Source organism: Sinocyclocheilus anshuiensis, unplaced genomic scaffold (genome assembly GCF_001515605.1).
Source record: "Sinocyclocheilus anshuiensis isolate Anshui unplaced genomic scaffold, SAMN03320099.WGS_v1.1 scaffold584, whole genome shotgun sequence".
NCBI lineage: Eukaryota > Metazoa > Chordata > Actinopteri > Cypriniformes > Cyprinidae > Sinocyclocheilus > Sinocyclocheilus anshuiensis.
Genome location: NW_015557089.1, coordinates 309503 through 332572, shown reverse-complemented (window position 1 = coordinate 332572; position 23070 = coordinate 309503). Strand labels below are relative to the sequence as shown.

General features: G+C 37.4%; 1 protein-coding gene across 4 annotated transcripts in view; it reads left to right on the top strand.

Moving 5' to 3' along the window:
* Positions 1-16221, top strand: part of LOC107677040 (poly(rC)-binding protein 4-like) — an 87061-nt gene extending 70840 nt beyond the window's left edge. Inside the window, exons 9-15 of one of the 4 annotated variants that reach the window (XR_001632797.1) lie at positions 1323-1394; positions 5397-5438; positions 5652-5730; positions 7619-7671; positions 10578-10747; positions 12527-14225; positions 15782-16221. Coding sequence is in view for 3 of the 4 variants with exons in the window: in XM_016471830.1 (XP_016327316.1) it covers positions 1323-1394; positions 5397-5438; positions 5652-5730; positions 7619-7671; positions 10578-10747; positions 12527-12848 (738 nt within the window). In the remaining variant the exon portion in view is untranslated. Of the gene's footprint in view, positions 1-1322; positions 1395-5396; positions 5439-5651; positions 5731-7618; positions 7672-10577; positions 10748-12259; positions 14666-15781 lie in introns of those variants that run through there. The other 3 variants (XM_016471830.1, XM_016471832.1, XM_016471831.1) reach the window with 3 other exon arrangements.
* The last annotated feature ends 6849 nt before the right edge of the window (positions 16222-23070 follow it).

The window sequence follows — 23070 nt, the reverse complement described above, 5'->3', positions numbered from 1 at the left end:
AAATTTATTTAAAAACAAAAAAAAAAAAAAAAAAAAAGCCTGCGTGAACAAGGTTCAATAGTCTCAAATATAACCCTCATAATTAGTGCTGGGATCAAGCAGATCCAATTAACATCTCCAAAAACACAAACCCCACCTGTAAATATGCTGTGTGCACTGAAAATACTTAATATTCAGTTGACTTAATATAGTAGAAATATTTTATTTTTTTATGAAAATAAAGCGCCACACAGCTGACAGAATGCTGCCTCTATTTCCTTAACAAAACGCATCTGTCCATCAATGAAGGGTATTGGTAAGGACAGTCTATGTTTTTACATATTATATTTACAGTCTATGTAAATATTTCTTAAGCCTGTTTGTTGTGTGTTCATTAACTCTGAAGTCATTTAAACAAAGTATTGCAAACATGTATAAATACATCCAAGATTTAGTTCCATTTATTAGGTTACACCGTTATAAATCTGTCATCCAGCCAGTATCATATTGTGAGAAATTATTACAGCCTCAATGGACCTTATTCAGTGTGAATGGCATTTGACGCAAATGAAAATGAGACTCTGGAATGGAAGTATATTCAGTATATTCAAAACCTGAAACAAATTTGTGTGTAAAAAACATTCGTAAGTCCCAGTTTTGTCGGAAGATATATTTTCAGTGCTTTGACTAAATTTGTTCGTAAAACCATTCTTACTTAAGTTGTCGGATTTAATGGCCTTTGAACAAACTGTGCTTCCATCTTTCACAGCCTCGTTTTCGTCCCCATCAAATGAAGTATGCCGTCTACCCTGACTAAGGTCTATTGTTTCACTCTTTAATCTATCGTTTGCTCCATTATTCACTTCACATAATTCTCTAACACGTCTCCAGAAGAGAGTAGAGAGGCCGTTATGTTTATTCATGTTGACACGGCTATTCATTATCAACACTCCTAAGCATGAATAACAGTAGCATTAAGATCAGTCAAGCTCATGAATATTCCACACCATTAAAAGTGTTGTGAAGTCATTTACCAATGGTATAATTAAGCGGACTGGCAGAAACTATGACGTGCGCACTTATGATACATCATCTGTTTGATATATTTACCTGTCTGTCATGATGAGTAAGATAAATGTGTAATAATGAAATTAATGTTCATTGCTTCATCTTTTTTCTTCATTAACACTTTTCTGTCTGTATTCAAATCACACCTAATTGTAATGACAGCAGTAACAGCAAAATTTACGCTAATGTATATGCGAAATATGCATATTTGTAAGACTAATGACATGCCAGTGAAGCCTTGGTTTGTGTCTCTGTCCCCTATTTGCCTTTTTAAGGTTTTCGAAACATCAGAGTTTGCGTCTCACCCGCTTTTCTCAGTGACTCAGGGAGGGCTGGATCTGCAGCAAGTGAGTATAATTTATCCATGACGGATAATATAGGGAGCCATGCTTCCCACTATTTCTTTATTTGCCTCTTTCACCCCTGCATGGAGATGGGAATTCTGTTCCCCTCTGTCATTCCTCTTGCCGCATGTTGCAGCCAGTGTCCTCCCCACTTGAGCAAGGGAGCGAGACTATACAGCAATTAATGTTTTTAGACATGAGATTGTTTTTCCACTTGACGTTCCATTCAGGCATGGCTTTACCCTTGACCCACTGCAATTGTATTAATTTTTGCTGAGAACTGAGTTTTGACTTGATTTTATACATTTGTGTAAACTTTACAGGTATTAAATATAGGGTGTCCCCCAAGGCTGTGGCTGCGGTCCTATTATATTTACAAACTTAAATATTTGGTAATAAAGAAATGTTTACCCCAAAACACTTACTTTTCTACATTTTCATGTAGCTCTTATACATACAATTATGAGCTCAAAAAGATGTGCACCATTTTACAAAATTTATGCATCCATATTTTGTGCGAGGAACTGACCAAAATTTAGGTTGCACTTTATTTTACAGTACGTGTACTTACATATACTTACAGTGTACTTACAATGTACCTACCTAAGAAAGTTCTGGTAATAGCTGGTAACTACATGGGGTAGGGTTAGGTTTAGGGGTAGGCTCAGGCTTAGTAACTAGTTATTACCTAGTTATTGTAATTACTATAATAAGTACATAGTATGTACATGAGGAACAGGACTGTAAAATAAAGTGCTACCAAAATTGAAGTTGATTTTTCTTCTTACTCTCCAAGTTTGCAAACAACTTTGCTTTGATGTGTATAATTTACAGTGTGGAAAAAATATCATTTTTTTAACAGTATGAGGTGCTTATCACTGACTTTTCTGTGAGAAACATTTATTCTGGATGTTACAGAGTTACAGGATACTCTGCTGCTGTGAGAAGTTAATTTGAGGATATTATGATGGTGTGAATGACTGATAATCTCTCGACTTAATGTTCAGGTCTTCTAGGCAGACTGTTATCAGTGTATATGTGCAAGTTTTACTATGAAGATTAACGGTAACAGTTGATAGCATCACCCATCTCCCATTCCCAAGTCAGCAGTTAAACACATTGGTGAAAGAATGTTTATCATAGCCTGGAGACACACAATATCAAGGCCAAGTCTGTTAAGTGTGTATTAAAAGAATATTTCCTCAAAAATTAACATTTACCGACCCTTATGTAATTGCAAATCTGTATGATTTTCGTTCTTCTGTGAAACTCAGAACAGATGTTTAACGGAATGTCTAAGCTGGTTTTATACACATAAGCGCAAATTTGTGCTCAACATTTGGTTTGTTTTTTGAGACGTGAGAACCAGTCGCATTTGTTGTCACTGTTTGCTGGCATGATGCATATAATATGCCAGGTTTGAAAATGCAGGTGGGATTGAGAGCTACGGCGGAGGGCACATATTTTCAGTAAAACAACTAAAATATGGTCTGTTCCTCATACAAAATTGTTTTATGACTTTAGAAGTTTTATGGACAAAATGTATGGCCTTTTTTTTTTTTTGGAGATTGACAATCCCTTGTCACTGTCTGCTTTCGTTGTATGGAAAACAACCGCATAAATATTACTGAAATCATCCTGTGTTTTGAGAGTGAATTAATGATGACAGAATTTAAATGTTTGGGTGAACTGTTCCTTTAAGTGTCATCCGCCTCTGACTAATGCTGATGTGAAGGCTAAAAAGGGGAACCATGTGACCTTCCAATACACACACTCTACCTCGAGAGCTGTAAGGACGAGGTGTCAGGCCCGAGCACTGACATTCTCTTAAACGAGCGAAGATAAATGCTGTCTGCCAGGAGACGGGACTGACAACATCACCACGACTCTTGCTAATGAAGGCACCACGTATGTGTGTATGTGCATAAGGATTACGCAGCGTTAAGTGGCTCAGCCAGGAGATTAATGCTTTTCTACATTATTTACGAGCGTTTTGAGCTCGGAGGACAGGAAGGAAAGAAATAAGGAAATGACTAAAATGATGAAAGCTCCGCCTCCTTTTTACTACCCTAAGTCCTTTCCCGGTAGGCACATGTATATTGCCAAGCTTTTGAAATCAAGTAATAGTTCACCCAAATGAAATTCCAGTTTATTCCCATTTTGCTACTAACCTTTTTGAAAGCTATCAGGCTCCAGAAAGAAATTGCCATTAAAGAGGTCCATATGATTTATGCACTATATTCCAAAGATTCGAATTCAAAAATAGAACAAAATTTAAGTAATCAATAATAATTTACTTAAAATCGCGATGCAATGAGAGAAGTGTCATGTCGTTTGTATTCTGATGTTCATCCAAGTGAAATGAATGATCAGACAAGAAAAAAATGTAGTGCACAGAACTCATTCTTTGCATAGGTTGTTTATTGAATGTTGAGATGTGGGTGTTGCATGCAAAAGTGGAGGAAGATGAACACAAGCTTGCATGTGCGGGTTTAAGTGGACTAAATGATTGGAGAAGTCCTGTATACGTCACAAGAGAAGTCATTTTGATTTAAACATTACAAGGTCAAAATAAAAAAAAATAAATAAAAAAACACAGATCCAACTGTGAACATGCATTTAGAAAATAGATATAGTGAATTTTCATTTCATGCCAACTTTAATCTTCTCGGCTCTCAAATCTCATTTGCATTCAAATGACATCCAGATGCACTGTCAGGTTTGAACTTAAATTGCGGACTTTGCTCACACAAAGCTGCTGTATTACTTTAGAAGTCTCGGAATGTAGTGCACGTCTTAGTTTGCGATTTTGTCCTTTTTTGAGCTTGACCTTCTAGTTTGCAAACCCCTTTTTTGTGTTCCATGGAAGCAAGTAAGCCGTATTTTCAACAATTTAAGCACAAATTTAAAAGGAAAAGGAGGACAAACAATAAAGATAGCAAAACAAAATGGGAGACTATCAGAGACATTGAAGGGTAAGGGGTGCCAGTCACGTAGCAAATTCTGAGCTCACCTCCGGAGAGAAGCTAAATCCGTCCTGACAAAGAAGGGTCATGTTTTCCTCCCAAACAATGTTTGCCTTGAGAGCTGTGACCAATCATTTTCATTAACTTGGCTACCAGAGACACAAACTAGGGTTGCTCCTCAACATAGACTGCCATTTCTGTATCACTGATCTTTTTATTTTATTTTCCATTTTATCCTCCCTCGGTTTCTCTCTCTCCTTCTCTATTCCACGTGTTTAAACTTTTAAACAGGCTTATGCAAGAGAACCTCTGGGAAGAGCATGCAGCGTTCTCTGTAGCTTTTGCGTCTGGCTATTTGGCTTCTCATTCTCTTTGATGCACAAGCCTTGATTCAGAGATCTTCTAGTTTCACATCTGTCCCCTTTAGAAAGTTTTTGAGTTATAAAGGTGGGAGGGTGATCTAGAGGGGTCAGAGACCCCCTAGTTCTGGCCTAACCAGTTGACAAGTGCCCAAATACCTTTTAAAATCAGCCAACAGTCCACAGAAGACCAGCAAACAACTCTAGGCTTGTATGTATATATCTTGTATAGATACAGTATATACCAATAATTACATATCAACTCATATTCATAATTTAGTGACTCTTCCCACTTCAATGAACAACTGTGAACCACACTGATAGTTTTCACATGTTAAGTAATTAGCCAATAACATATTGAAGTCAATGTCAACATGAAATGGCATGTGTAACCCATTTATTTTTGTGAGAAAAGAAATGTTGGGTGAAATGTTCATTTTAGAAAATTCTGGTTTTGTGTTGACTTTAAAGGCACAGAAGCACAAACTCCTTCAATGTTTAGGGTTTGTTAACGTTATTTGTGTGTTCGACGTTTCATTCGGTAACATTAGGCAGTTTTGATTTATATGCTGTTAAATATTTGGTGATCACTTCTATCACTTGTTTCCGCTTCTTCACTTGTTTTTGGATTCAGAGATTCTGTAGAAGATGCATAACACTCCTCACTATTTCTTTTCCAGGCTTATACTGTACAAAACCAATACGGCATTCCACACTCAGAGGTAAGAAGCTTTAGAGAGAACTTCTGAAAACCACCTTCATACTGTGTAACTTCCATTAGTTCAGAGTTTTTGTGAAGTAAATTAGCTTGTTTTACACTTGTGAATGAAGTATATGGTTCAATTCTCAGCTGTGTATTATGATAAGAATAATAAAACCCTTTCATCCAAATTAAATTACATTTCCCTCCATTTTTTCTTTCTCTTTTATCACAGTTGGCCAAGTTGCACCAGTTGTCCATGCAGCAGGGTCTTGCCCCCTTAGCTCAACCCACAGCCACCCAAGTTCTGTCTGGTATGTTTTGCCAAACCAGGTTTCTTTGAAGAGGAAGATAATGGTTGGGATCACAAAAATTATGGGTTAGACATTGGCTTAGACGGTAATCAACTTGTTACCACCTTGGTCACACAAACAGGATTCCCCTTTTTAATGGTTCACAGGAATCAGTAAAATGGTGTAGAGGTGATCTGACTATGTTTTCAAAGGCCAGGAACAGTGTGAATGCAAATATTAGGTTATTTTTCCACTCGGTTAAGTTTTAATCTACTTCTAATAGGTCTAAACTTCTTATAGAGAGAACTCAAAAGAACTCGAAAACACCTCATATTTACCCAGAAGCACAAGTCTGCTTTAGCAGCACTAAATCTTTGCGTACAGTGAGAGTGGATGTAACAATTCCACCTGAGAACTCAAGCTTAAGTACATGGATTCAAACAGACCTCCCAAAGATCCAGAGGCCACCCAAGTTCAAGGTAATACACCTGAGCTCCATGGAGCATACGGCACATGCAGATTACAGCTGCAAAAATGGGGCCAAGCTTTACAAGGCTCCACAGTCAGCTCCTGGGGCTTCTCAGAGCCATGACAAATGTCCAGCTAAAGAAAAAGGAGGGACTCTCTCCTTTTCTTGCTCCCTCACTTTTTTTTCCTTGCACAGAACCAGACATCCAATTATACAGCCACCCCAAGTTATTCAGTGATGTCTTTCAAGTTGTCTGAAGATTCCAAACACTTGTCAAAGGTTTTGTTGTGTAAGCCCTCTAAAGCCAACAGACTGTTGAATATTATGGTAAATAAGCACTTTCGGTGCAAATGTGAGAATCAAAAAGCCCCTTTGAGGAATTGAGTGGTCGAAAAAAATGTAATAGTTGCCCCTGCCGCTAAAACTACAAGAGCACATACTATCATGATATGGCTGGGGAATTCGATTATGTCTGAGGTAAAAAGCTCATCAGTCAAGGCAATGTTTCAGTCTATTAAATAGGCCCCTGTTGGGCTGGGAAGCACTGCTGGGTCTGGTCCTCCTGCTGAGACAGGAAGTAGATGGAAAGAGAAACAGGCTAGCTCTGTGCCAGTTATTAGCGGTTAGGTGATAGCATCCTGCTAACAGATAGGAGAACGCTACAGAGCATTAGTGGCATAAAGTTGATCCACAAAAGATAATTTTGGGTCACAAATAGGCCTATGTTCAAGCTAAAAGGCTCTTTTATAGTAGACCAATTTAAAAGGGTTATACATTTGGTACTTTGTGAGGTAACCTAGTCTAAGGGGTTGATCAGTTGGACTAGCGACTATCGGGATATGAGGGTTGAGGGTATCCTGGTAAACCACCCTGACTAAGCTAATGGGGACTTGTGATTGACCACTTTAGGCTGGTATAACCTGTTTTTTTTGTTCCAGGGTTGCAAGGATAAAGAACCTTTATGATTTACGCACCATACATAATTTCAAAAGCAATTTCAGGTAGTCCCTCCCCAAACTCATGCCATTAGTTGAGCTAATGTTGCTATGTTGATCCAATTAAACAGATTGCAATTTGGTTTGATGCCACTGGTTTGGTACAGTCCTTGTCTTTTTGAATGGTCTAAATGAGTTAAAAATTGGTTTTGGGCTGCAACTTCATCGCATCAGTGTAGAAATAACTTGAACTATTTCACTGTTCTTCCTTTGGGTTGTCATTTACAATGAACATGCAAAAGAGTAAAGGGGGAAAGAAAATGCACTGTGCATGATGGGTGAAAACAGCACATCCTAAGATTTCTCTTGTCCACATAAGTTCAGAGGAGTTTCTGTCAGATTTGGAAGAACACAAATGCTGAACAAAAAGAAAGGGAAAGAGAAAAGTAAGCAAGCAAATTATCCTATGGTTTGTTTAACTTGGTACCTATCCCTTTTCCAACAGGCATCGAGTCCAGTTCCCAGACAGCATCACAAGAACTTCTCATTCCAAATGACGTAAGTGCAAAAATGTCTTTTTTGCAAGTATCACATTACTCATGCTACTCATTGATGTTCCGTACAGCAGCACTTTTGCTTTAGTAATAATGCTTGATTATGTTTATGTTGTTTATGAAGACATTATTAAATCTTTGAGAATGGTCAGATATTTGTTTTAGACTTTAGTTAAGTGCTTTGTCTAGAAAGCCTGGTTCTTAACATTTTTGAGAGCACCTCTCATGGCACACTTTGGCCATGCAGAAATCCAGAAACTTTTTTTCTTTCAAACAGACCGACTTGTGTCTTTTTATCTGTCCACCCCCTGCTCTGCTAGAAGAGCTTCACAAGATCCAGTTCAATCCTGTCATGGCGTCTGACATGCTTGGCACTCCTCTGCTGTCAAAACAGAGATGGTAAATAAAGCCAGAGCCTTTTGTCAGAGCTCTAGGTTGTGGTACAGACCCCGCACCCCAGGGGCCAACGAGACGTTCCCTTCATGCCTGCTGACTGGGGCTCCCTCTTGCCTCCACGTCTCCCTGAGATCACAGGATTAATCGACTGGCGAAGGGCCCAGCCATGGACTCTGAGACCATACTCAATACATAATTCAGCTCCCATTGTTTTGTTATTTTAAGCCCTTATGCCAAACTAGTTATAATCTACAATTAAGGCAGCAGTTTTTAGTAAAACCAGTGCTGTTCACATATGACAAGTTTGTGTATTGTCTGACTTTCCCCATTTTCAGTGTCTCACACCAGTTAACAACAGTTTATCTTCAAAAAAAACGTATTGAGTCATTGTAGTGTACATTGACACCAGCTTCAAATAAATCTTGACTTCCTGAATGCATTCATTAGGTGCTAGACCTCATTTCTAAACCTCAGCGTACATGATAAACTTCAAAGGAACTTCACCCATTTTTCCAATCAAGGGCTAATTTAACATGCTTGTACATTCATATTCCTGCATAAAGCCATAAACAGAGCAATGGAAAGCATGTATTATTGAAATTCCCTTACAGCGATGCAATTCCAAGGCAAGGTGACATCAAACAGACATCAAACGCCTGGCAGACTAAGTTGTTTATCATTCACAATCAGGTTTCTCTCTAGAGGAGCAGTTTCTCCATGGTGAACCATCCCCTTAAATCGGCAGAAACACGTCACAATTAGATTGGGATCAGATCAGTGCTCGAGAGCAGCAGTGGCAGCAGATGCAGCTGGTCCATAACGCTACCTGTTCAGAGATTGCCCTGTGAGAGGTGGAAGAGACCATCAGTGATACCAGTTTTAGCTGGCAGGAGATGTGTCCATGCTGCCCAGACTTTCAAAACTAAGTAGATTCACCTAAAATAGACCTGTCTCCAGCTTGACTAGGGTATAAATACCTGTTTTTCGCTTCAGACAGATTTGACCCCTAGCTTGCAACTTGATTTCAATGGATACGAAGAAATCAATAAAACGGACTAAACTGAAGTTTTTGTTTGGAACTGGTAAACTTGACGGCTGGAGGAGGTTGTGTGGGTGTCAATACTTTGTTTCGTTGATATATTGCTTGAGGATGGATAATTCATAGAGTTCTAAAAATGAAGGATATCAGTGGGCAAATATGTGGTGCAGTGCAGAGGACATGCTGGAATCCTTTACGTCAGGGTGGCAGAGAGACCTGGCGGTCAACTACAAGCACTTAGCCACAATCAGCTGAGCCATTAATAGCCCCTGGGCACCAGGGAGAGCGGTGTGACGAATCAGGAGCTTTGACGTTCATATGACTCGTGAGGAAAGGAATGCTTTGTGGAGCAATTCTTGCCCACATAACCCAACTCACACTCAAAGTTGGGGTTGGGGGCTGGGATGTGGAGTGGACAAAAAGACTAGCTGTCAGTCATTTGAATGACAAACCGTTAACTCGTCCCAGTTGGGGTCACTCCACTTTATCATTGTCTAAGCTAGACAACAAGCCCTAAGGTCACCCAACCCCCTTGGTCCACTTCCTTCAGGCTGTGGACACCTTCTACAGAAGGTACAGTAACCCCATCTGGATTCATCCAGCAGGTTTTTGGTGTGCTGCACACCCTCAGATTAAAAAAAAAAACTTGATGCTGCCACAGTAGGATGAATTAGTTCACCAGCTGCTGTTGGTTTAAACTGACCGCCTGTTCGGTGGGTCAATTATCAATTATTATATGATGCAATCAAACTTATAGCAAAGTTTGGTAGTTCTGTATGTTGTTTCAGGGTTGGCATCATCTGAGGTCCTCTGAGGGGTTGGCATCACCTCTTCTCAGGTGTTCTGGATCCAGACTGAAGCTTGTGTAAATCCTAGTTACGGCAAAAACAGAGAAACAAATAGAGACATAATTAGCGTAGCTGCTGTTCCAACCAAGCAAAATTGATTTGTTTAACCCAAGCTAAAGAGTAATAATGCGCATTTGATGATATAACTGCAGTACAAGATTATGAGATGCATTATTTGAATGCTTGGCCAAAGAGATGTGTCTTTAATCTAGATTTAAACAGAGAGTTCACTTGGGCAGTAGGACTGTATACCATGTTTTATGATTTTATGGATTGCATTTGAATAAGCTCCTGGGAAATTATCTTGATGTGGAGTATGAACAACAGAGTTTATTTTCTTTAAATTGGTCATATTGTCAATGTTTATTTTGCGATTTTGTACCACGAGCAGTGTCCTATCCTGTTCCTGGAGGGCCACTGTCCCGCAGAGTTCAGTTCCAACCCCAATTAAACACTTGAACCAGTTAGTCAAGTTCTTCAGGATTTCTAGCAGGACTTTGGCCCTCCAGAAGCAGGATTGGACACCCCTGTCTTAGACGGAAATAGTGCCAAGGAATAGCTGTGTATATATATATATATATATATATATATATTTATTAAACTGATTGGTCTTTTCTTTCCTCACAGCTGATTGGTTCAATAATCGGCAGACAGGGTACAAAAATCAACGAGATTCGCCAGGTGTCAGGAGCTCAGATCAAGATCGGCAGTCAAATGGACAGCACTAGTGACCGACATGTCACCATCACAGGCTCTCCAATCAGCATCAACTTGGCCCAGTATCTAATCACATCCTGGTAAGCACTGGAAGCCATCCCAACATAACAGATCCAGGGTGTTTGAACTTAACCACGTGTTTATATGGCATATTTTACACCATAATGCTATAGAGGACCCTGAAGTAGGAGACCTTGTCAAAACCTCTGGGAATATTCAATCAGGGGCCTTTCCTTGGAAACTATGGAGTTTGCTGGCCAAAAGAAGCACTCTTGAGCAAAAGCATTCCACAACTACAAAGCAAGGAGATGTGGTAGAAAGAAGCCAGGCTGAGGGATTGGCCAAGTTTCAAGCCAGAAGCTTGTTAGAGCTTAAAGGCAGAGTATTTTGGCTGCTTCATAGAAAGACTAATTTTCTCCCACGAGATCTATGCAGTTGCAATTTGATCAAATGTTGTGTCAGGCAAGAAAGCAGTAAATTTCCTGACAGCTCGGTTCCTCAGCAAAAACTTCTCCATCAATGCTGGGGCAAAATTTCATTTACTAATGTAACAAAATTAATAGTTTTGTACTTTACCCAGGCTTATTAAAATACTTCTAACGTCAGTTCAATTAACATAAGGAATTAGCAAAACACTCATAATAAATCTGAACAATTCAAACCAATATTGTTAGTAAAGTTCAAGTCAGTGACAAAAAGACGACTCAAATTTATTCTGTGGACCCGAGCATATGCATTAATGAATAATAATGAGGAAACAGAATTGGACACCATTCCAAATGAGTGGCTTCTTTATTTATTCCCGCATTTCAGAATTGGCTAGCAAAGAAATTAAGATTTCTAACAGATGCAGTGTCGTGCAAAATAATATATTAATTCTTCTAGCATATTATGACTCAGCAAGTCGACAAGAGAGCAATAATTGGGTCTTGAATGAAATATTTATGCTTGTCTCAGGTGTGTTCAACAAGCAGACCGGTGCAGAATGTCAAACTCATTCTGAGAAGCCCCTCATTATTTTATTTGAAAAATGTTACTCAGGCATCCTGCATGGAAAAATTACTATGTTGGTTTCAAGATATTTTGAGAAAGCTTTTGTTGTTTTGTTTCTGTCTTAATATTATTGATTTTAGTGGTTTCTCATCAGTTGAATTAATATCATTTTGGTTTTTGACAAGTGACGGCAACAAATGCCGATCCCAGAGCAACCGAAGGCACTCTAGCATCAGAATACTTCCTTAATGAGTCAGCTCCATGAAGCCATTAAAAACCAAACATGATTATTCATGTCCTGGATCAAGTCTGGAGACGTCACCCCCAATCAATGTCACTCTCGAAGAATACTTCCTCAGAGACGGAAGTCTCATTTCAAATGCATTGCATCAGAGAGTTCTGCATATTGAACACACCCCTTACTTGATAATGTCCTGAGAAATCAGTTATACGCCCGCGATATACATTAATGGCAGAGCACATTTGATTACATGCATTTGTCAACATGGTACTCAGTGTAAATGCATCTTTTTGACGATTTGATAAAAGATAAAGGAAATGCTACTGAAATTGAAATCATTTTGTTTCTTTTCCCAAAGCCCCTACCCAAGCCATCACCCTGAATTAAACAGCTCCTTTCCCATGAGTGCCAAGGTCCCCCCTCAAATAATCTGTTGCAACCACCAGCAAAACACACCTCTCTTATGATTTTTTGTTTCTGTTTTTTGATTCTTTCTTTTTTTATTTATCTCAATTTTTGTTTAACATGTCTTTTATTTAACCTTCTAACCCTTTTCCATCCGGTTCCCCTCCCTTGTCCTTCCACCCTCCTCTCCTCCACCTCCTTCCTTCCCACCCTCATACAGTTTAGAGACCGCCAAATCCACTGCCCAGTCCTCCTCCATGTCGACCCCTGTAGACCTCAACATGAGCTTCACCCAGACTGCTCCCCCTGCATCGTCCTCTGCCGCAGCCCTGGCAGCGATGGGCGGCCTGCCCCACGCTCCAATCTTGGGCGCCCCCTATACCCTTCCCCTCTCCAGCCTCCTGGGAATCAAATCCGTCCCCTTCCTGGCACTCTCGGCCCCTGCTGCCCCTGCCCACAGCACCTTGGCCTCCTACACCGCCAAGATCTCCTCCGCCAATGGCATCAAGAAACCAGAGAGGCAGAAGTTTGCGCCCTACTGAAGAGGAACTACCGAGTACCTCCTTTGTTTCCGAGAAAACGACCGGAGAGGAATACTTTAAGGTTCTTCTCTTCTAGCCTGATGTAGCGGTGTATATTTTGGTTTAATAGCTTGTCCTGAAAAACTGTAGGAAAATAATCGCATAAATTTGAAAAAGGTTTTTTTTTGGGGGGGGGGCGAGGTAGCCGCTAAAGCCATAGACTATTCCTAATCTCCTATTTTCCCGAAATCTTTACACGTTTATTGTCTGCTCTTATTTATTGATAACGAAATATTCCCGCAAAGAGTTTATAACGTAGAACACTGTTGACTGATGCTAATCTCTTATGTATCAGTTTTTATACAATGATGTCTGTGAATGCTTCTGTATACAACTTCCTGATTTTTTAGAAATCTTTAAATGATGTATTAAAACAAAATATGAAAAAAAGGAAATGTTTTTAAAATGACAACAGATCTAAGCATTGTTTTTGCGTTACATTTTTACGTTTTGTTCACATTCGTTTTGAAATGTTATTTATTTTATTTATTGTGCGGAGTGTTTCTTTTACAGTTACTGTTGGTTTTCTGTAACGGCTGCAGGAAAAAAAATATCTTTTCAAATCTCTTCCATTCAATCATGGTTACAAACGTCCTGAAAAATACACGTCTAAGTAACCACAAACAAGATAGCGGTTTAAGTAGTGAGTTTCTTTACTTTCTATGGGAAGTGTATAGTGCCACGGTGAATTCTGGCGTGATTAAATATCCAAAATATGAAACCGCTAGCAAATTCATTTCAAAACTTTGGCTAGCTATGGCTGAGTATGGACAATATTGTTTCAGGGGGTTTCTTTCACCATTTCTAATGGCATAAAATGACTACTATGCATGGTGACTGCCCTTGTCGGAAACTAATGCTGTATGTTGACTTGGCCCCTCACACGTACACACTAGCAAATATAGCTAATGCGTAGGTCTCTTTGTTGATGGTGATAAAAACAGGCAGTGTTGCAGAAGAGCAATATTGGTTTGAAAATGCTAAAGTACACATATAGCAAGACCTACACATAAACATGCTTCAAGTGTAGCTACAGTAACCATTATGCTCGATCACGGAGTATATTACGTGGACTGACTTCTTTTTTTTTTTTTTTTAATATAGAAATAATCACACTTATTTTTCTAAACCTAGAGTCCTAAAAATTGAATGTGACCACTCACACGATTCACTCACTTGGTAGATGTAGTGTAACCTTGACTCGTGTTTGTCATTTTTTTCTTTATCGTAATGTTTTTGTTTTGTCTTGTTTAGATTTTCTCAAACGTCTTTCCCATACTCATTTGCATGAATTTAACTTGGCGTCTATGCAAAACATTTCGGGGGCGGTTCAGCAAGGTATCTTATGTCATGCTTCATAGATGGCCCTAAATAAACCACCGTTGGGAAAGGGCTATCAGCAAAGGCGGAACCCAAGACAAGGACAATGATGCTCTCGCAATTTATGAACCATGCTATGTATAATATATATACATAAATATATATATGTTATATTATATCCATATTTCCCATTCCAAAGCCTAACACATAACCACCCTTTCACACATTATATGAAACGACACAGTGTGGCTATGACACGCACTGTCACACTTCACCGCGATAATTCCACGATAGCCGGACATGGTTTGAAAATTGTTCAGATGCTTGAATTATCCAAGGTCTGGTTTTTGGATTCACATGAGGTTTCGTTTGTCAGCCTTGGCATAAATGCAACTCTTGTTTTAGTCTTATTCATCAATGCCATACAAAGGAATAAAAACAATACTGTATTAACGTAATCCAGTCTCTTTTGTTCTTTCTCAGCTGTGTGAAATGAAACAACATTAACATTAATAGCGGAGTGTGTGAATGCTGGGATAGTGACAATGACTAACAATTCAGTCAGTTTTGTTTTCTTTTAAAAATTGGAACTTTAGACCTGAAAAGTGTTTGAACTTAACACCTCAAATAAACCAGCGATTAAAACTAAGCCCTAATTGTACAATGTGTGTTTTATTAAAGCAATAATCCACTCAAGGCCATTACATTGCAGTGATTTTATCATGGGTAAGATGTGTTGTTAAGGTTAGCCATGACACAAAGCCCCTTAACTATGGTAAAATCAGCGTACTTTATGACCTCCAGTGCAATGTTGCTTGCATAAAATGGCAGCAACAGTAATATAAGACAAGCAATATTCATTTTCTTCACAGTAATTTTCTTTAAAATCAAATTTCTGAGTTGAAGCTTGCCAAAAGTTGATTCCAAGCAAAAAATACTGTGAATGACATAATTGAATCAGACTTCAGACACAGTAATTGCTTATAAGTATTAAAACTGTATATGTTAAGTCAGCATTACATAGAAATGCACCCCATGTATTTTCAAAATGCATCTTACAGATCTTATAGGGAACAATTGTTCTATGCAGGTTTCATTTTAAAAATATTTTTTGACCTTGTAATTTTTCATCAAAATATCATAACTTGATCTTCCGGAGAAACAACAGACTTCTCTCTGATGAATGCCATACTTCTCCAATCATTTTGTCAGCTTAAACCCTACCCCTTTCTTAAAACTGACTGCAAGCTTACATTTAGATCACATTCAGATTGCATTCAGCCAATGGATAGAACAAAGTCTATCCATCAAAGTTTTTTTTGTTTTCCCTTTCCGATAATTTGTATCACTTACATCAAAATATGTCGCTGTATGTCACACTATGTTGCTACGTTACATTGCTACTTCCTCGCAAAATATTAAGATATATACAAAAAAGTAATAGTTTGAGGAATGCGTCATGAAAGTAGACAGTCACTACTGGATTCTTTTGACGCAGCTTATATAGTAACAGCAACTTTTTGCAAGTGGTGTAGTTCTTCATTAGGAATTTGACTATTAAACATTTCAGCAAGGTATCTTATGTCATGCTTCATAGATGGCCCTAAATAAACCACCGTTGGGAAAGGGCTATCAGCAAAGGCGGAACCCAAGACAAGGACAATGATGCTCTCGCAATTTATGAACCATGCTATGTATAATATATATACATAAATATATATATGTTATATTATATCCATATTTCCCATTCCAAAGCCTAACACATAACCACCCTTTCACACATTATATGAAACGACACAGTGTGGCTATGACACGCACTGTCACACTTCACCGCGATAATTCCACGATAGCCGGACATGGTTCGAAAACTGTTCAGATGCTTGAATTATCCGAGGTCTGGTTTTTGGATTCACATGAGGTTTCGTTTGTCAGCCTTGGCATAAATGCAACTCTTGTTTTAGTCTTATTCATCAATGCCATACAAAGGAATAAAAACAATACTGTATTAACGTAATCCAGTCTCTTTTGTTCTTTCTCAGCTGTGTGAAATGAAACAACATTAACATTAATAGCGGAGTGTGTGAATGCTGGGATAGTGACAATGACTAACAATTCAGTCAGTTTTGTTTTCTTTTAAAAATTGGAACTTTAGACCTGAAAAGTGTTTGAACTTAACACCTCAAATAAACCAGCGATTAAAACTAAGCCCTAATTGTACAATGTGTGTTTTATTAAAGCAATAATCCACTCAAGGCCATTACATTGCAGTGATTTTATCATGGGTAAGATGTGTTGTTAAGGTTAGCCATGACACAAAGCCCCTTAACTATGGTAAAATCAGCGTACTTTATGACCTCCAGTGCAATGTTGCTTGCATAAAATGGCAGCAACAGTAATATAAGACAAGCAATATTCATTTTCTTCACAGTAATTTTCTTTAAAATCAAATTTCTGAGTTGAAGCTTGCCAAAAGTTGATTCCAAGCAAAAAATACTGTGAATGACATAATTGAATCAGACTTCAGACACAGTAATTGCTTATAAGTATTAAAACTGTATATGTTAAGTCAGCATTACATAGAAATGCACCCCATGTATTTTCAAAATGCATCTTACAGATCTTATAGGGAACAATTGTTCTATGCAGGTTTCATTTTAAAAATATTTTTTGACCTTGTAATTTTTCATCAAAATATCATAACTTGATCTTCCGGAGAAACAACAGACTTCTCTCTGATGAATGCCATACTTCTCCAATCATTTTGTCAGCTTAAACCCTACCCCTTTCTTAAAACTGACTGCAAGCTTACATTTAGATCACATTCAGATTGCATTCAGCCAATGGATAGAACAAAGTCTATCCATCAAAGTTTTTTTTGTTTTCCCTTTCCGATAATTTGTATCACTTACATCAAAATATGTCGCTGTATGTCACACTATGTTGCTACGTTACATTGCTACTTCCTCGCAAAATATTAAGATATATACAAAAAAGTAATAGTTTGAGGAATGCGTCATGAAAGTAGACAGTCACTACTGGATTCTTTTGACGCAGCTTATATAGTAACAGCAACTTTTTGCAAGTGGTGTAGTTCTTCATTAGGAATTTGACTATTAAACATTTTTGGTGTGTTTAAAGGGATAGTTCACCCATAAATGAAAATTGTGTCACCATTTGCTCACCCTCACATTGTTCCAAGCCTGTGTGAATTTCTACTTTCTGCTGAACACAAAAGATATTTTGAAGAATGCTGGTAAACAAACTATTTTTAGTAGCCATTGACGTCCATTGTATTTTTTTTTTTCCATATTAAGGAAATCAGTGGCTACCAGCAGCTGTTTGGTTTCCAACATTCTTCAAAATATCTTTTTAATGTTCAACAGAACAAAGAACTATTCCTTTAACGGCCGTTGAAATTACACTAAATGGTTCACTAGATGCATATATACCATCTCTAATCTCACGCTACATCTGTCATGAAAGGTTAATATGCTTACGTTAGAAATCAAATCTTCAAATAAGCTTTTCTCTGCATTCATTATGCAGTATTAATTCCAACACACAGTCATTAGAAGATTTGCCTGTTCTGTCAACATTGACATTACATTTTTACAAGGTTAGCATCCGCTCAAAAGCTAATTAAAAAGCCATTGCGCAGTGGGCTGTTAAAATAAGCAATCTAAAATAAGACATCACACTTTGTTTGAACAAGTCTCTGTTGTGTCACTCAGACGGTGTATTTTCATTTCTGAGGAAAAGCCCCTTGAGACTAGTACAGTTGAATCTCAATAGTGATAGCCAAAATTCATGTGTATAATAAACAAACTCTGCTATAATAACATGCTGACACATCAGCCGCCCTTTCTATCTTACTATCCCAGCGCAACCTGGGCCGAGAGTGGCGGTTTGCCATCACACCACCAAATGCAACGACGCCAGAGATGAAAGCAGTCTATGAATAAAGCTTACACCTCGCAGCAGCTGCTCAAACACGAACAAATTCTTGCAGGCGGGGTTTTCTGTCCCGAGCGGGTGGGGGTGTGTGTAATGACAGCCTGTTGACTGTCCATGGCCTGAGACGGATACTTTACAAGAGTAATTATGCAACGATAACTTCCTACACCCAGCGAGATCAATTATAATTTCAATTCACCAACAATTAAAGGCAATCTGGAGACAAAGCAGTTGGAAACGGAAGCCGGTAATTATATGGTGATGGCCATTTGACTGTGGTGGGAGCTCAACACCAGTGGGCTTGGCATGCGAATAAAAGCACATGCTCTGTGCCATGTACTTGGGGTAAAAAAAAAACATAAAATTGGACTTGAATTCAGAGGAAACTGAAATTCATTTCAGCCCATTCAACAGAAACTAGAGTGCATTTTTAGCCTAAAGCTATTCATAATTATTTAGGGCCACTGTGACCTTCGCCAGAGGCAATGCAAAAGCCTGTAAAATATTCTGAACGTAAAAAGAAAAATGGAGAAAGAGAAAACTGCAATAGCAAACAAAACATCCAGTTTTCATCATGAAAACGTTCTTGAGATGATGGATTATTTCCCCTATACACCTGGATTTGCCCTTGGCAGTGTTGTATTAACATTATAGTATTTTGAATTAGGTTTTATTTTTATATTTTCAGTTCTCATTTTACTTTATATATATTTTCCTCAGCTTTTTATTCAAGTAGGTGCTTCAACATATTTCAGTTGTTTATTTCAGATTCAGTATTTTCATTTGATATCTATTTCAGTTTTATTTAAGTTAACTTTCAGTTCGTTTTAAGTTAACAAGAACACTGGCCCTTCGTTACCAAGTTGTAGTATACCATCAAGTCTGATTTAAAGAGGCACAACTACCACTTTCTGGCCCATAATCTTATATTTTAAAGGCAAAGTGTGTAATTTCTGCACCACCAGAATTGAATTGCAAAAATAATGACCGCTCCCCTCATCATACATTGGTCAGGCAAACAAACAGCCCCGCCCATATTGTAATTAATATTCATGAGCCAAACAGAATCTCACAGTTTATGTAATGAACAGCCAACAAAAAGTAAACTTACTGAGGAAAGATGTAAACAAGAAGACTAATCTTATACAAAAAGATGCACAATTTTCACAATGTTTTAGGCCTAATTATTAAACTTTTATGACAAAAACACAATCTCAGTCAAGTGTATCCATTGCAGCGAGACATTAACACCTTACTGTCAGACCTGATCATTCCTACTGACACCCTTGATGAAATCGCAAAACTGTCACAACGATTCTGTTACTGTAATATACTTCATGTCATTTTCATTGTGAACATGGTCTGGTTCATCGCAAAATTAAAGGTTTGTATAATTGCTTACATTTCTCCAAGATCAAAAAAAGAAGATCAAAGGCGATGAAGTGGTTTAGTAATTAATTTTTTGGTGACCTGTTAATGATTTGAGTGTATTTTTGCAGTGTGGTGATGTGACTCAAACAGGTATGCAGAGCACACAGTTCAAATCTTGAGTAAAGAGGAAAGTGGGATTTATATGGCAAACCAATTATTTAATACGTTTGAAGATGACTTTTGTTTTCAGTGTTTGCAATAATTATTAATATTTGAGAGGTAAACATTTTATAAAAAAACAAAGCGACTTTCTCATTAAAGATTTTTCTTTCCTGTTAAGATTTAAGCTAAATAAGATGTCTTTGATATGACCCTTTAGGCAAAAAAAAAATATTTTACGCAACTTCAAAGTTGGCATGGAATTTAAATCAATCAATGAAATGAAATGACATATCTATTTTGTAAATGCATATTATAGGTCTTGCAAATGATTCGCCCAGGTATGTACATTTTTTACTTTTATTTATTTATTTGTTTATCTATCTATCTATCTATCTATCTCTATATATATATTACCTTATATAATGTTTAATCCACAGTTCATGTTCAATGCCCACATTTCAAAATTCAATCAACAGCCAATGGATAGAACCAAGTCTCCATCCTGTTTTTTTTTTTTGTTTTTTTTGCCCAATAATCCATTGAACTCACAATACGGGAGTTCCTTTCTCTTTGGAGTGTTACAAGGTCTTGGTGCATAAAGAAGATCTGTAAAGTTGCAAAGACTAAAGTCTCAAATCCAAAGAGATATTCTTTATAAAAGTTAAGAGTCAGCCACGTCTACCTAAAACGGCTCGTTCTAACACGCCCCCACATATCTACCTCACTATGTGGGAAGATTTGCATAACGCCGCCCAAATGTTCACGCAAGGAAAGAAGGCGTAACTTTTATTCTCGCTGCAGTATTGTTGCTGCCGCCGCCGCCTACACCAAATACACAAAATAATGTTCGTTTTAGCAACATCATATGACCCCTTTAATGAAATTACTCGAAATTGTATTTATTTATTTATTTCTAGTCTTACATTTAAACTTATAATGTTGGGCCCCACAAAAAAAAATCCATTATAAGTGCATTACTGCAAAAGTATATATATATATATTTTTTTTTTTTAGATAGTCACCAAGACAACATTTCTCATTTTTATTTAGTTTCCCTTGATGTACCAAAGCAACTAAAACAAATAAAAATGAATAAGAACTATAAATATTTACAAAAAAAGAAAGAAAAGAAAAAAGACACTAAAAATGACAAAACACACAACAAAATTACTAAAACTTGAACTAAAATTCAAATGAAAACAAAAAATGTAAACATTTTAATTAATGTAACATTAATAAAAAAAAAAAAGTTTCTCAATGATACTAAAATATCACTGCCGAGAAACATGACAAAATCACAGTATATATTTTGTCAGCATGTGCCAGACAAAAAACAAAACAAAAACAAAAATAAATAAATAAATAAAATCAACAAAAAAGACTATTTTAAGGCAGAAGTGTTTATTGACCAAGACAACTGGGCATTGAATATGAATATGCATGTAATACATTAACTGAGCATTCTCCAAATAAAGGTCAACACAGTCTTATGACACAAATATAGGTTTTTCAATGAGTAATTCTTACATTTTTAATACCACCTGCTGCCACTTCACCAGCAACATCAAGTAGTAAAGGATGATTCACAGCTGTGACATAAAATAAAGACTATACTGGAGACCTTCAACTATGTTCGGCCCGTACTTCCTGTTCCAACAGGAAATACTGTGCATGGCTTATATAATGTTCAAGTGAATGCAGTTTTAACAGATTTTTGTCCCTCCTAACAATTATTTGGATCGATACGGCATCGCAAAAGGTGCGTGGGTTTATTTTTACTCCCTGTAATTACGCGTCTATGAGAGTGAGTCACACGGGCAGATCTGAAACTTACACAGCAATCCTACAATCAGTGACAATGAGGGTTTTCAGCACAGGCAGTCTAATGCCAGAGATCTGAGTGTTAAGTGATTAAACATTCGTCTCGTGAAAGGAGTATGTCCCTCGCGCTCATTCACGACAGTCCGTTGAGCACACAGCCCATTCATACACACATCATGTACAAACTGCCTTCCCATTCACTATATGCAAAACAAACTGTGAAAGGCACCACTGAATGTCCTGCTTATCAACACAACCCTTCTGAAAGACTAAAGCTTCCTTTTGGAGGCTGAATGACATTTCTTTGTGCCTCTGCTCATCTTCTCCCTCCCTGTAATAGTGATCCTCAATCCAATAGCATCAAACTCCTCACCTCGTCTCTGAAGTTTCCTCCCTCGGCGTCCCAGAGGGCCACGCGTGCCCTGATGGTTCAGGAGGACAATCAGAAAACGGGATCAATCAGGGGCTGAAACAGGAGGAGGTGAAGCACCTGGACCCCCGTCACTGGAGCCGCTCATCTGGAGGGGAAAAACAGCAGAGAACAACACTTAAAAAACACATATACATCTGTGCTGGTATCTGCGTGCATTTAATTATGGGTATCAATTAGGGTTAAAAATGAGTTTCAGGAAATTGTTGTTTACTTGCATAATAAAACTGAAATTAATTAGCAACAGTGTTAGGTATCATGTTTAAAACTATATATTACTTTGCAAACTAATTTGGAATAATTACGTTTTTTGATGTTTTTGAAAGAAGTCTCTTCTGCTCATCAAGGCTGCTTTCAAAATACAAGAAACAGTAATATTGTGAAATATATTATTATATTATAAAAATATTATAATAAAAATATAAACAGTATTATTGTAAAATATATTATTACTATTTAAAATAACTGTTTTCTATTGTAATATTTCAAAACGTAATTTATTCCTGTGATTAAAGCTGAATTTTCAGCATCATTACTCCAGTCTTCAGTGTCACATGATCCTTCAGAAATAAATAAATAAATAAAAATCTTATCAATGTTGTTGCATTTGTTTTTTGTTTTTGAGCAGCAAATCAGCACATTAGAATGATTTCTGAGGGATCATGTGACACTGAAGACTGGAGGAATGATGCTGAAAATTCAGCATCACTTTAGTGTGTGTGTGTGTGTGTGTGCGTGAATTATTTACTGGATTTATGCTGAATTAAATAATTAAAAGTAAAAATATTAAAAAAAAAATATTTAAATAAAATATTTTAAACAATTAAATATTTAAAAAATAATTTCAATAATATAAAAAAACAATAAAGCAAATAAATAAATATCAAATTACTACAATGATGATCTAAAGAGAACTGCCATTGAGAAAAATAGAAATTTAAAAATAATCTGTACGCATTACATTAATGAAAGTTTGGGAGCAATTTTCATGAAAAAGTTTGGGGTCAATAACATTTTTGTAAATGAATACTTTAACTCAGCAAGGATGCATTAAAGGGGTGGTTGATTGCGATTTCACTTTTTTAACATTAGTTAGTGTGTAATGTTGCTGTTTGAGCATAAACA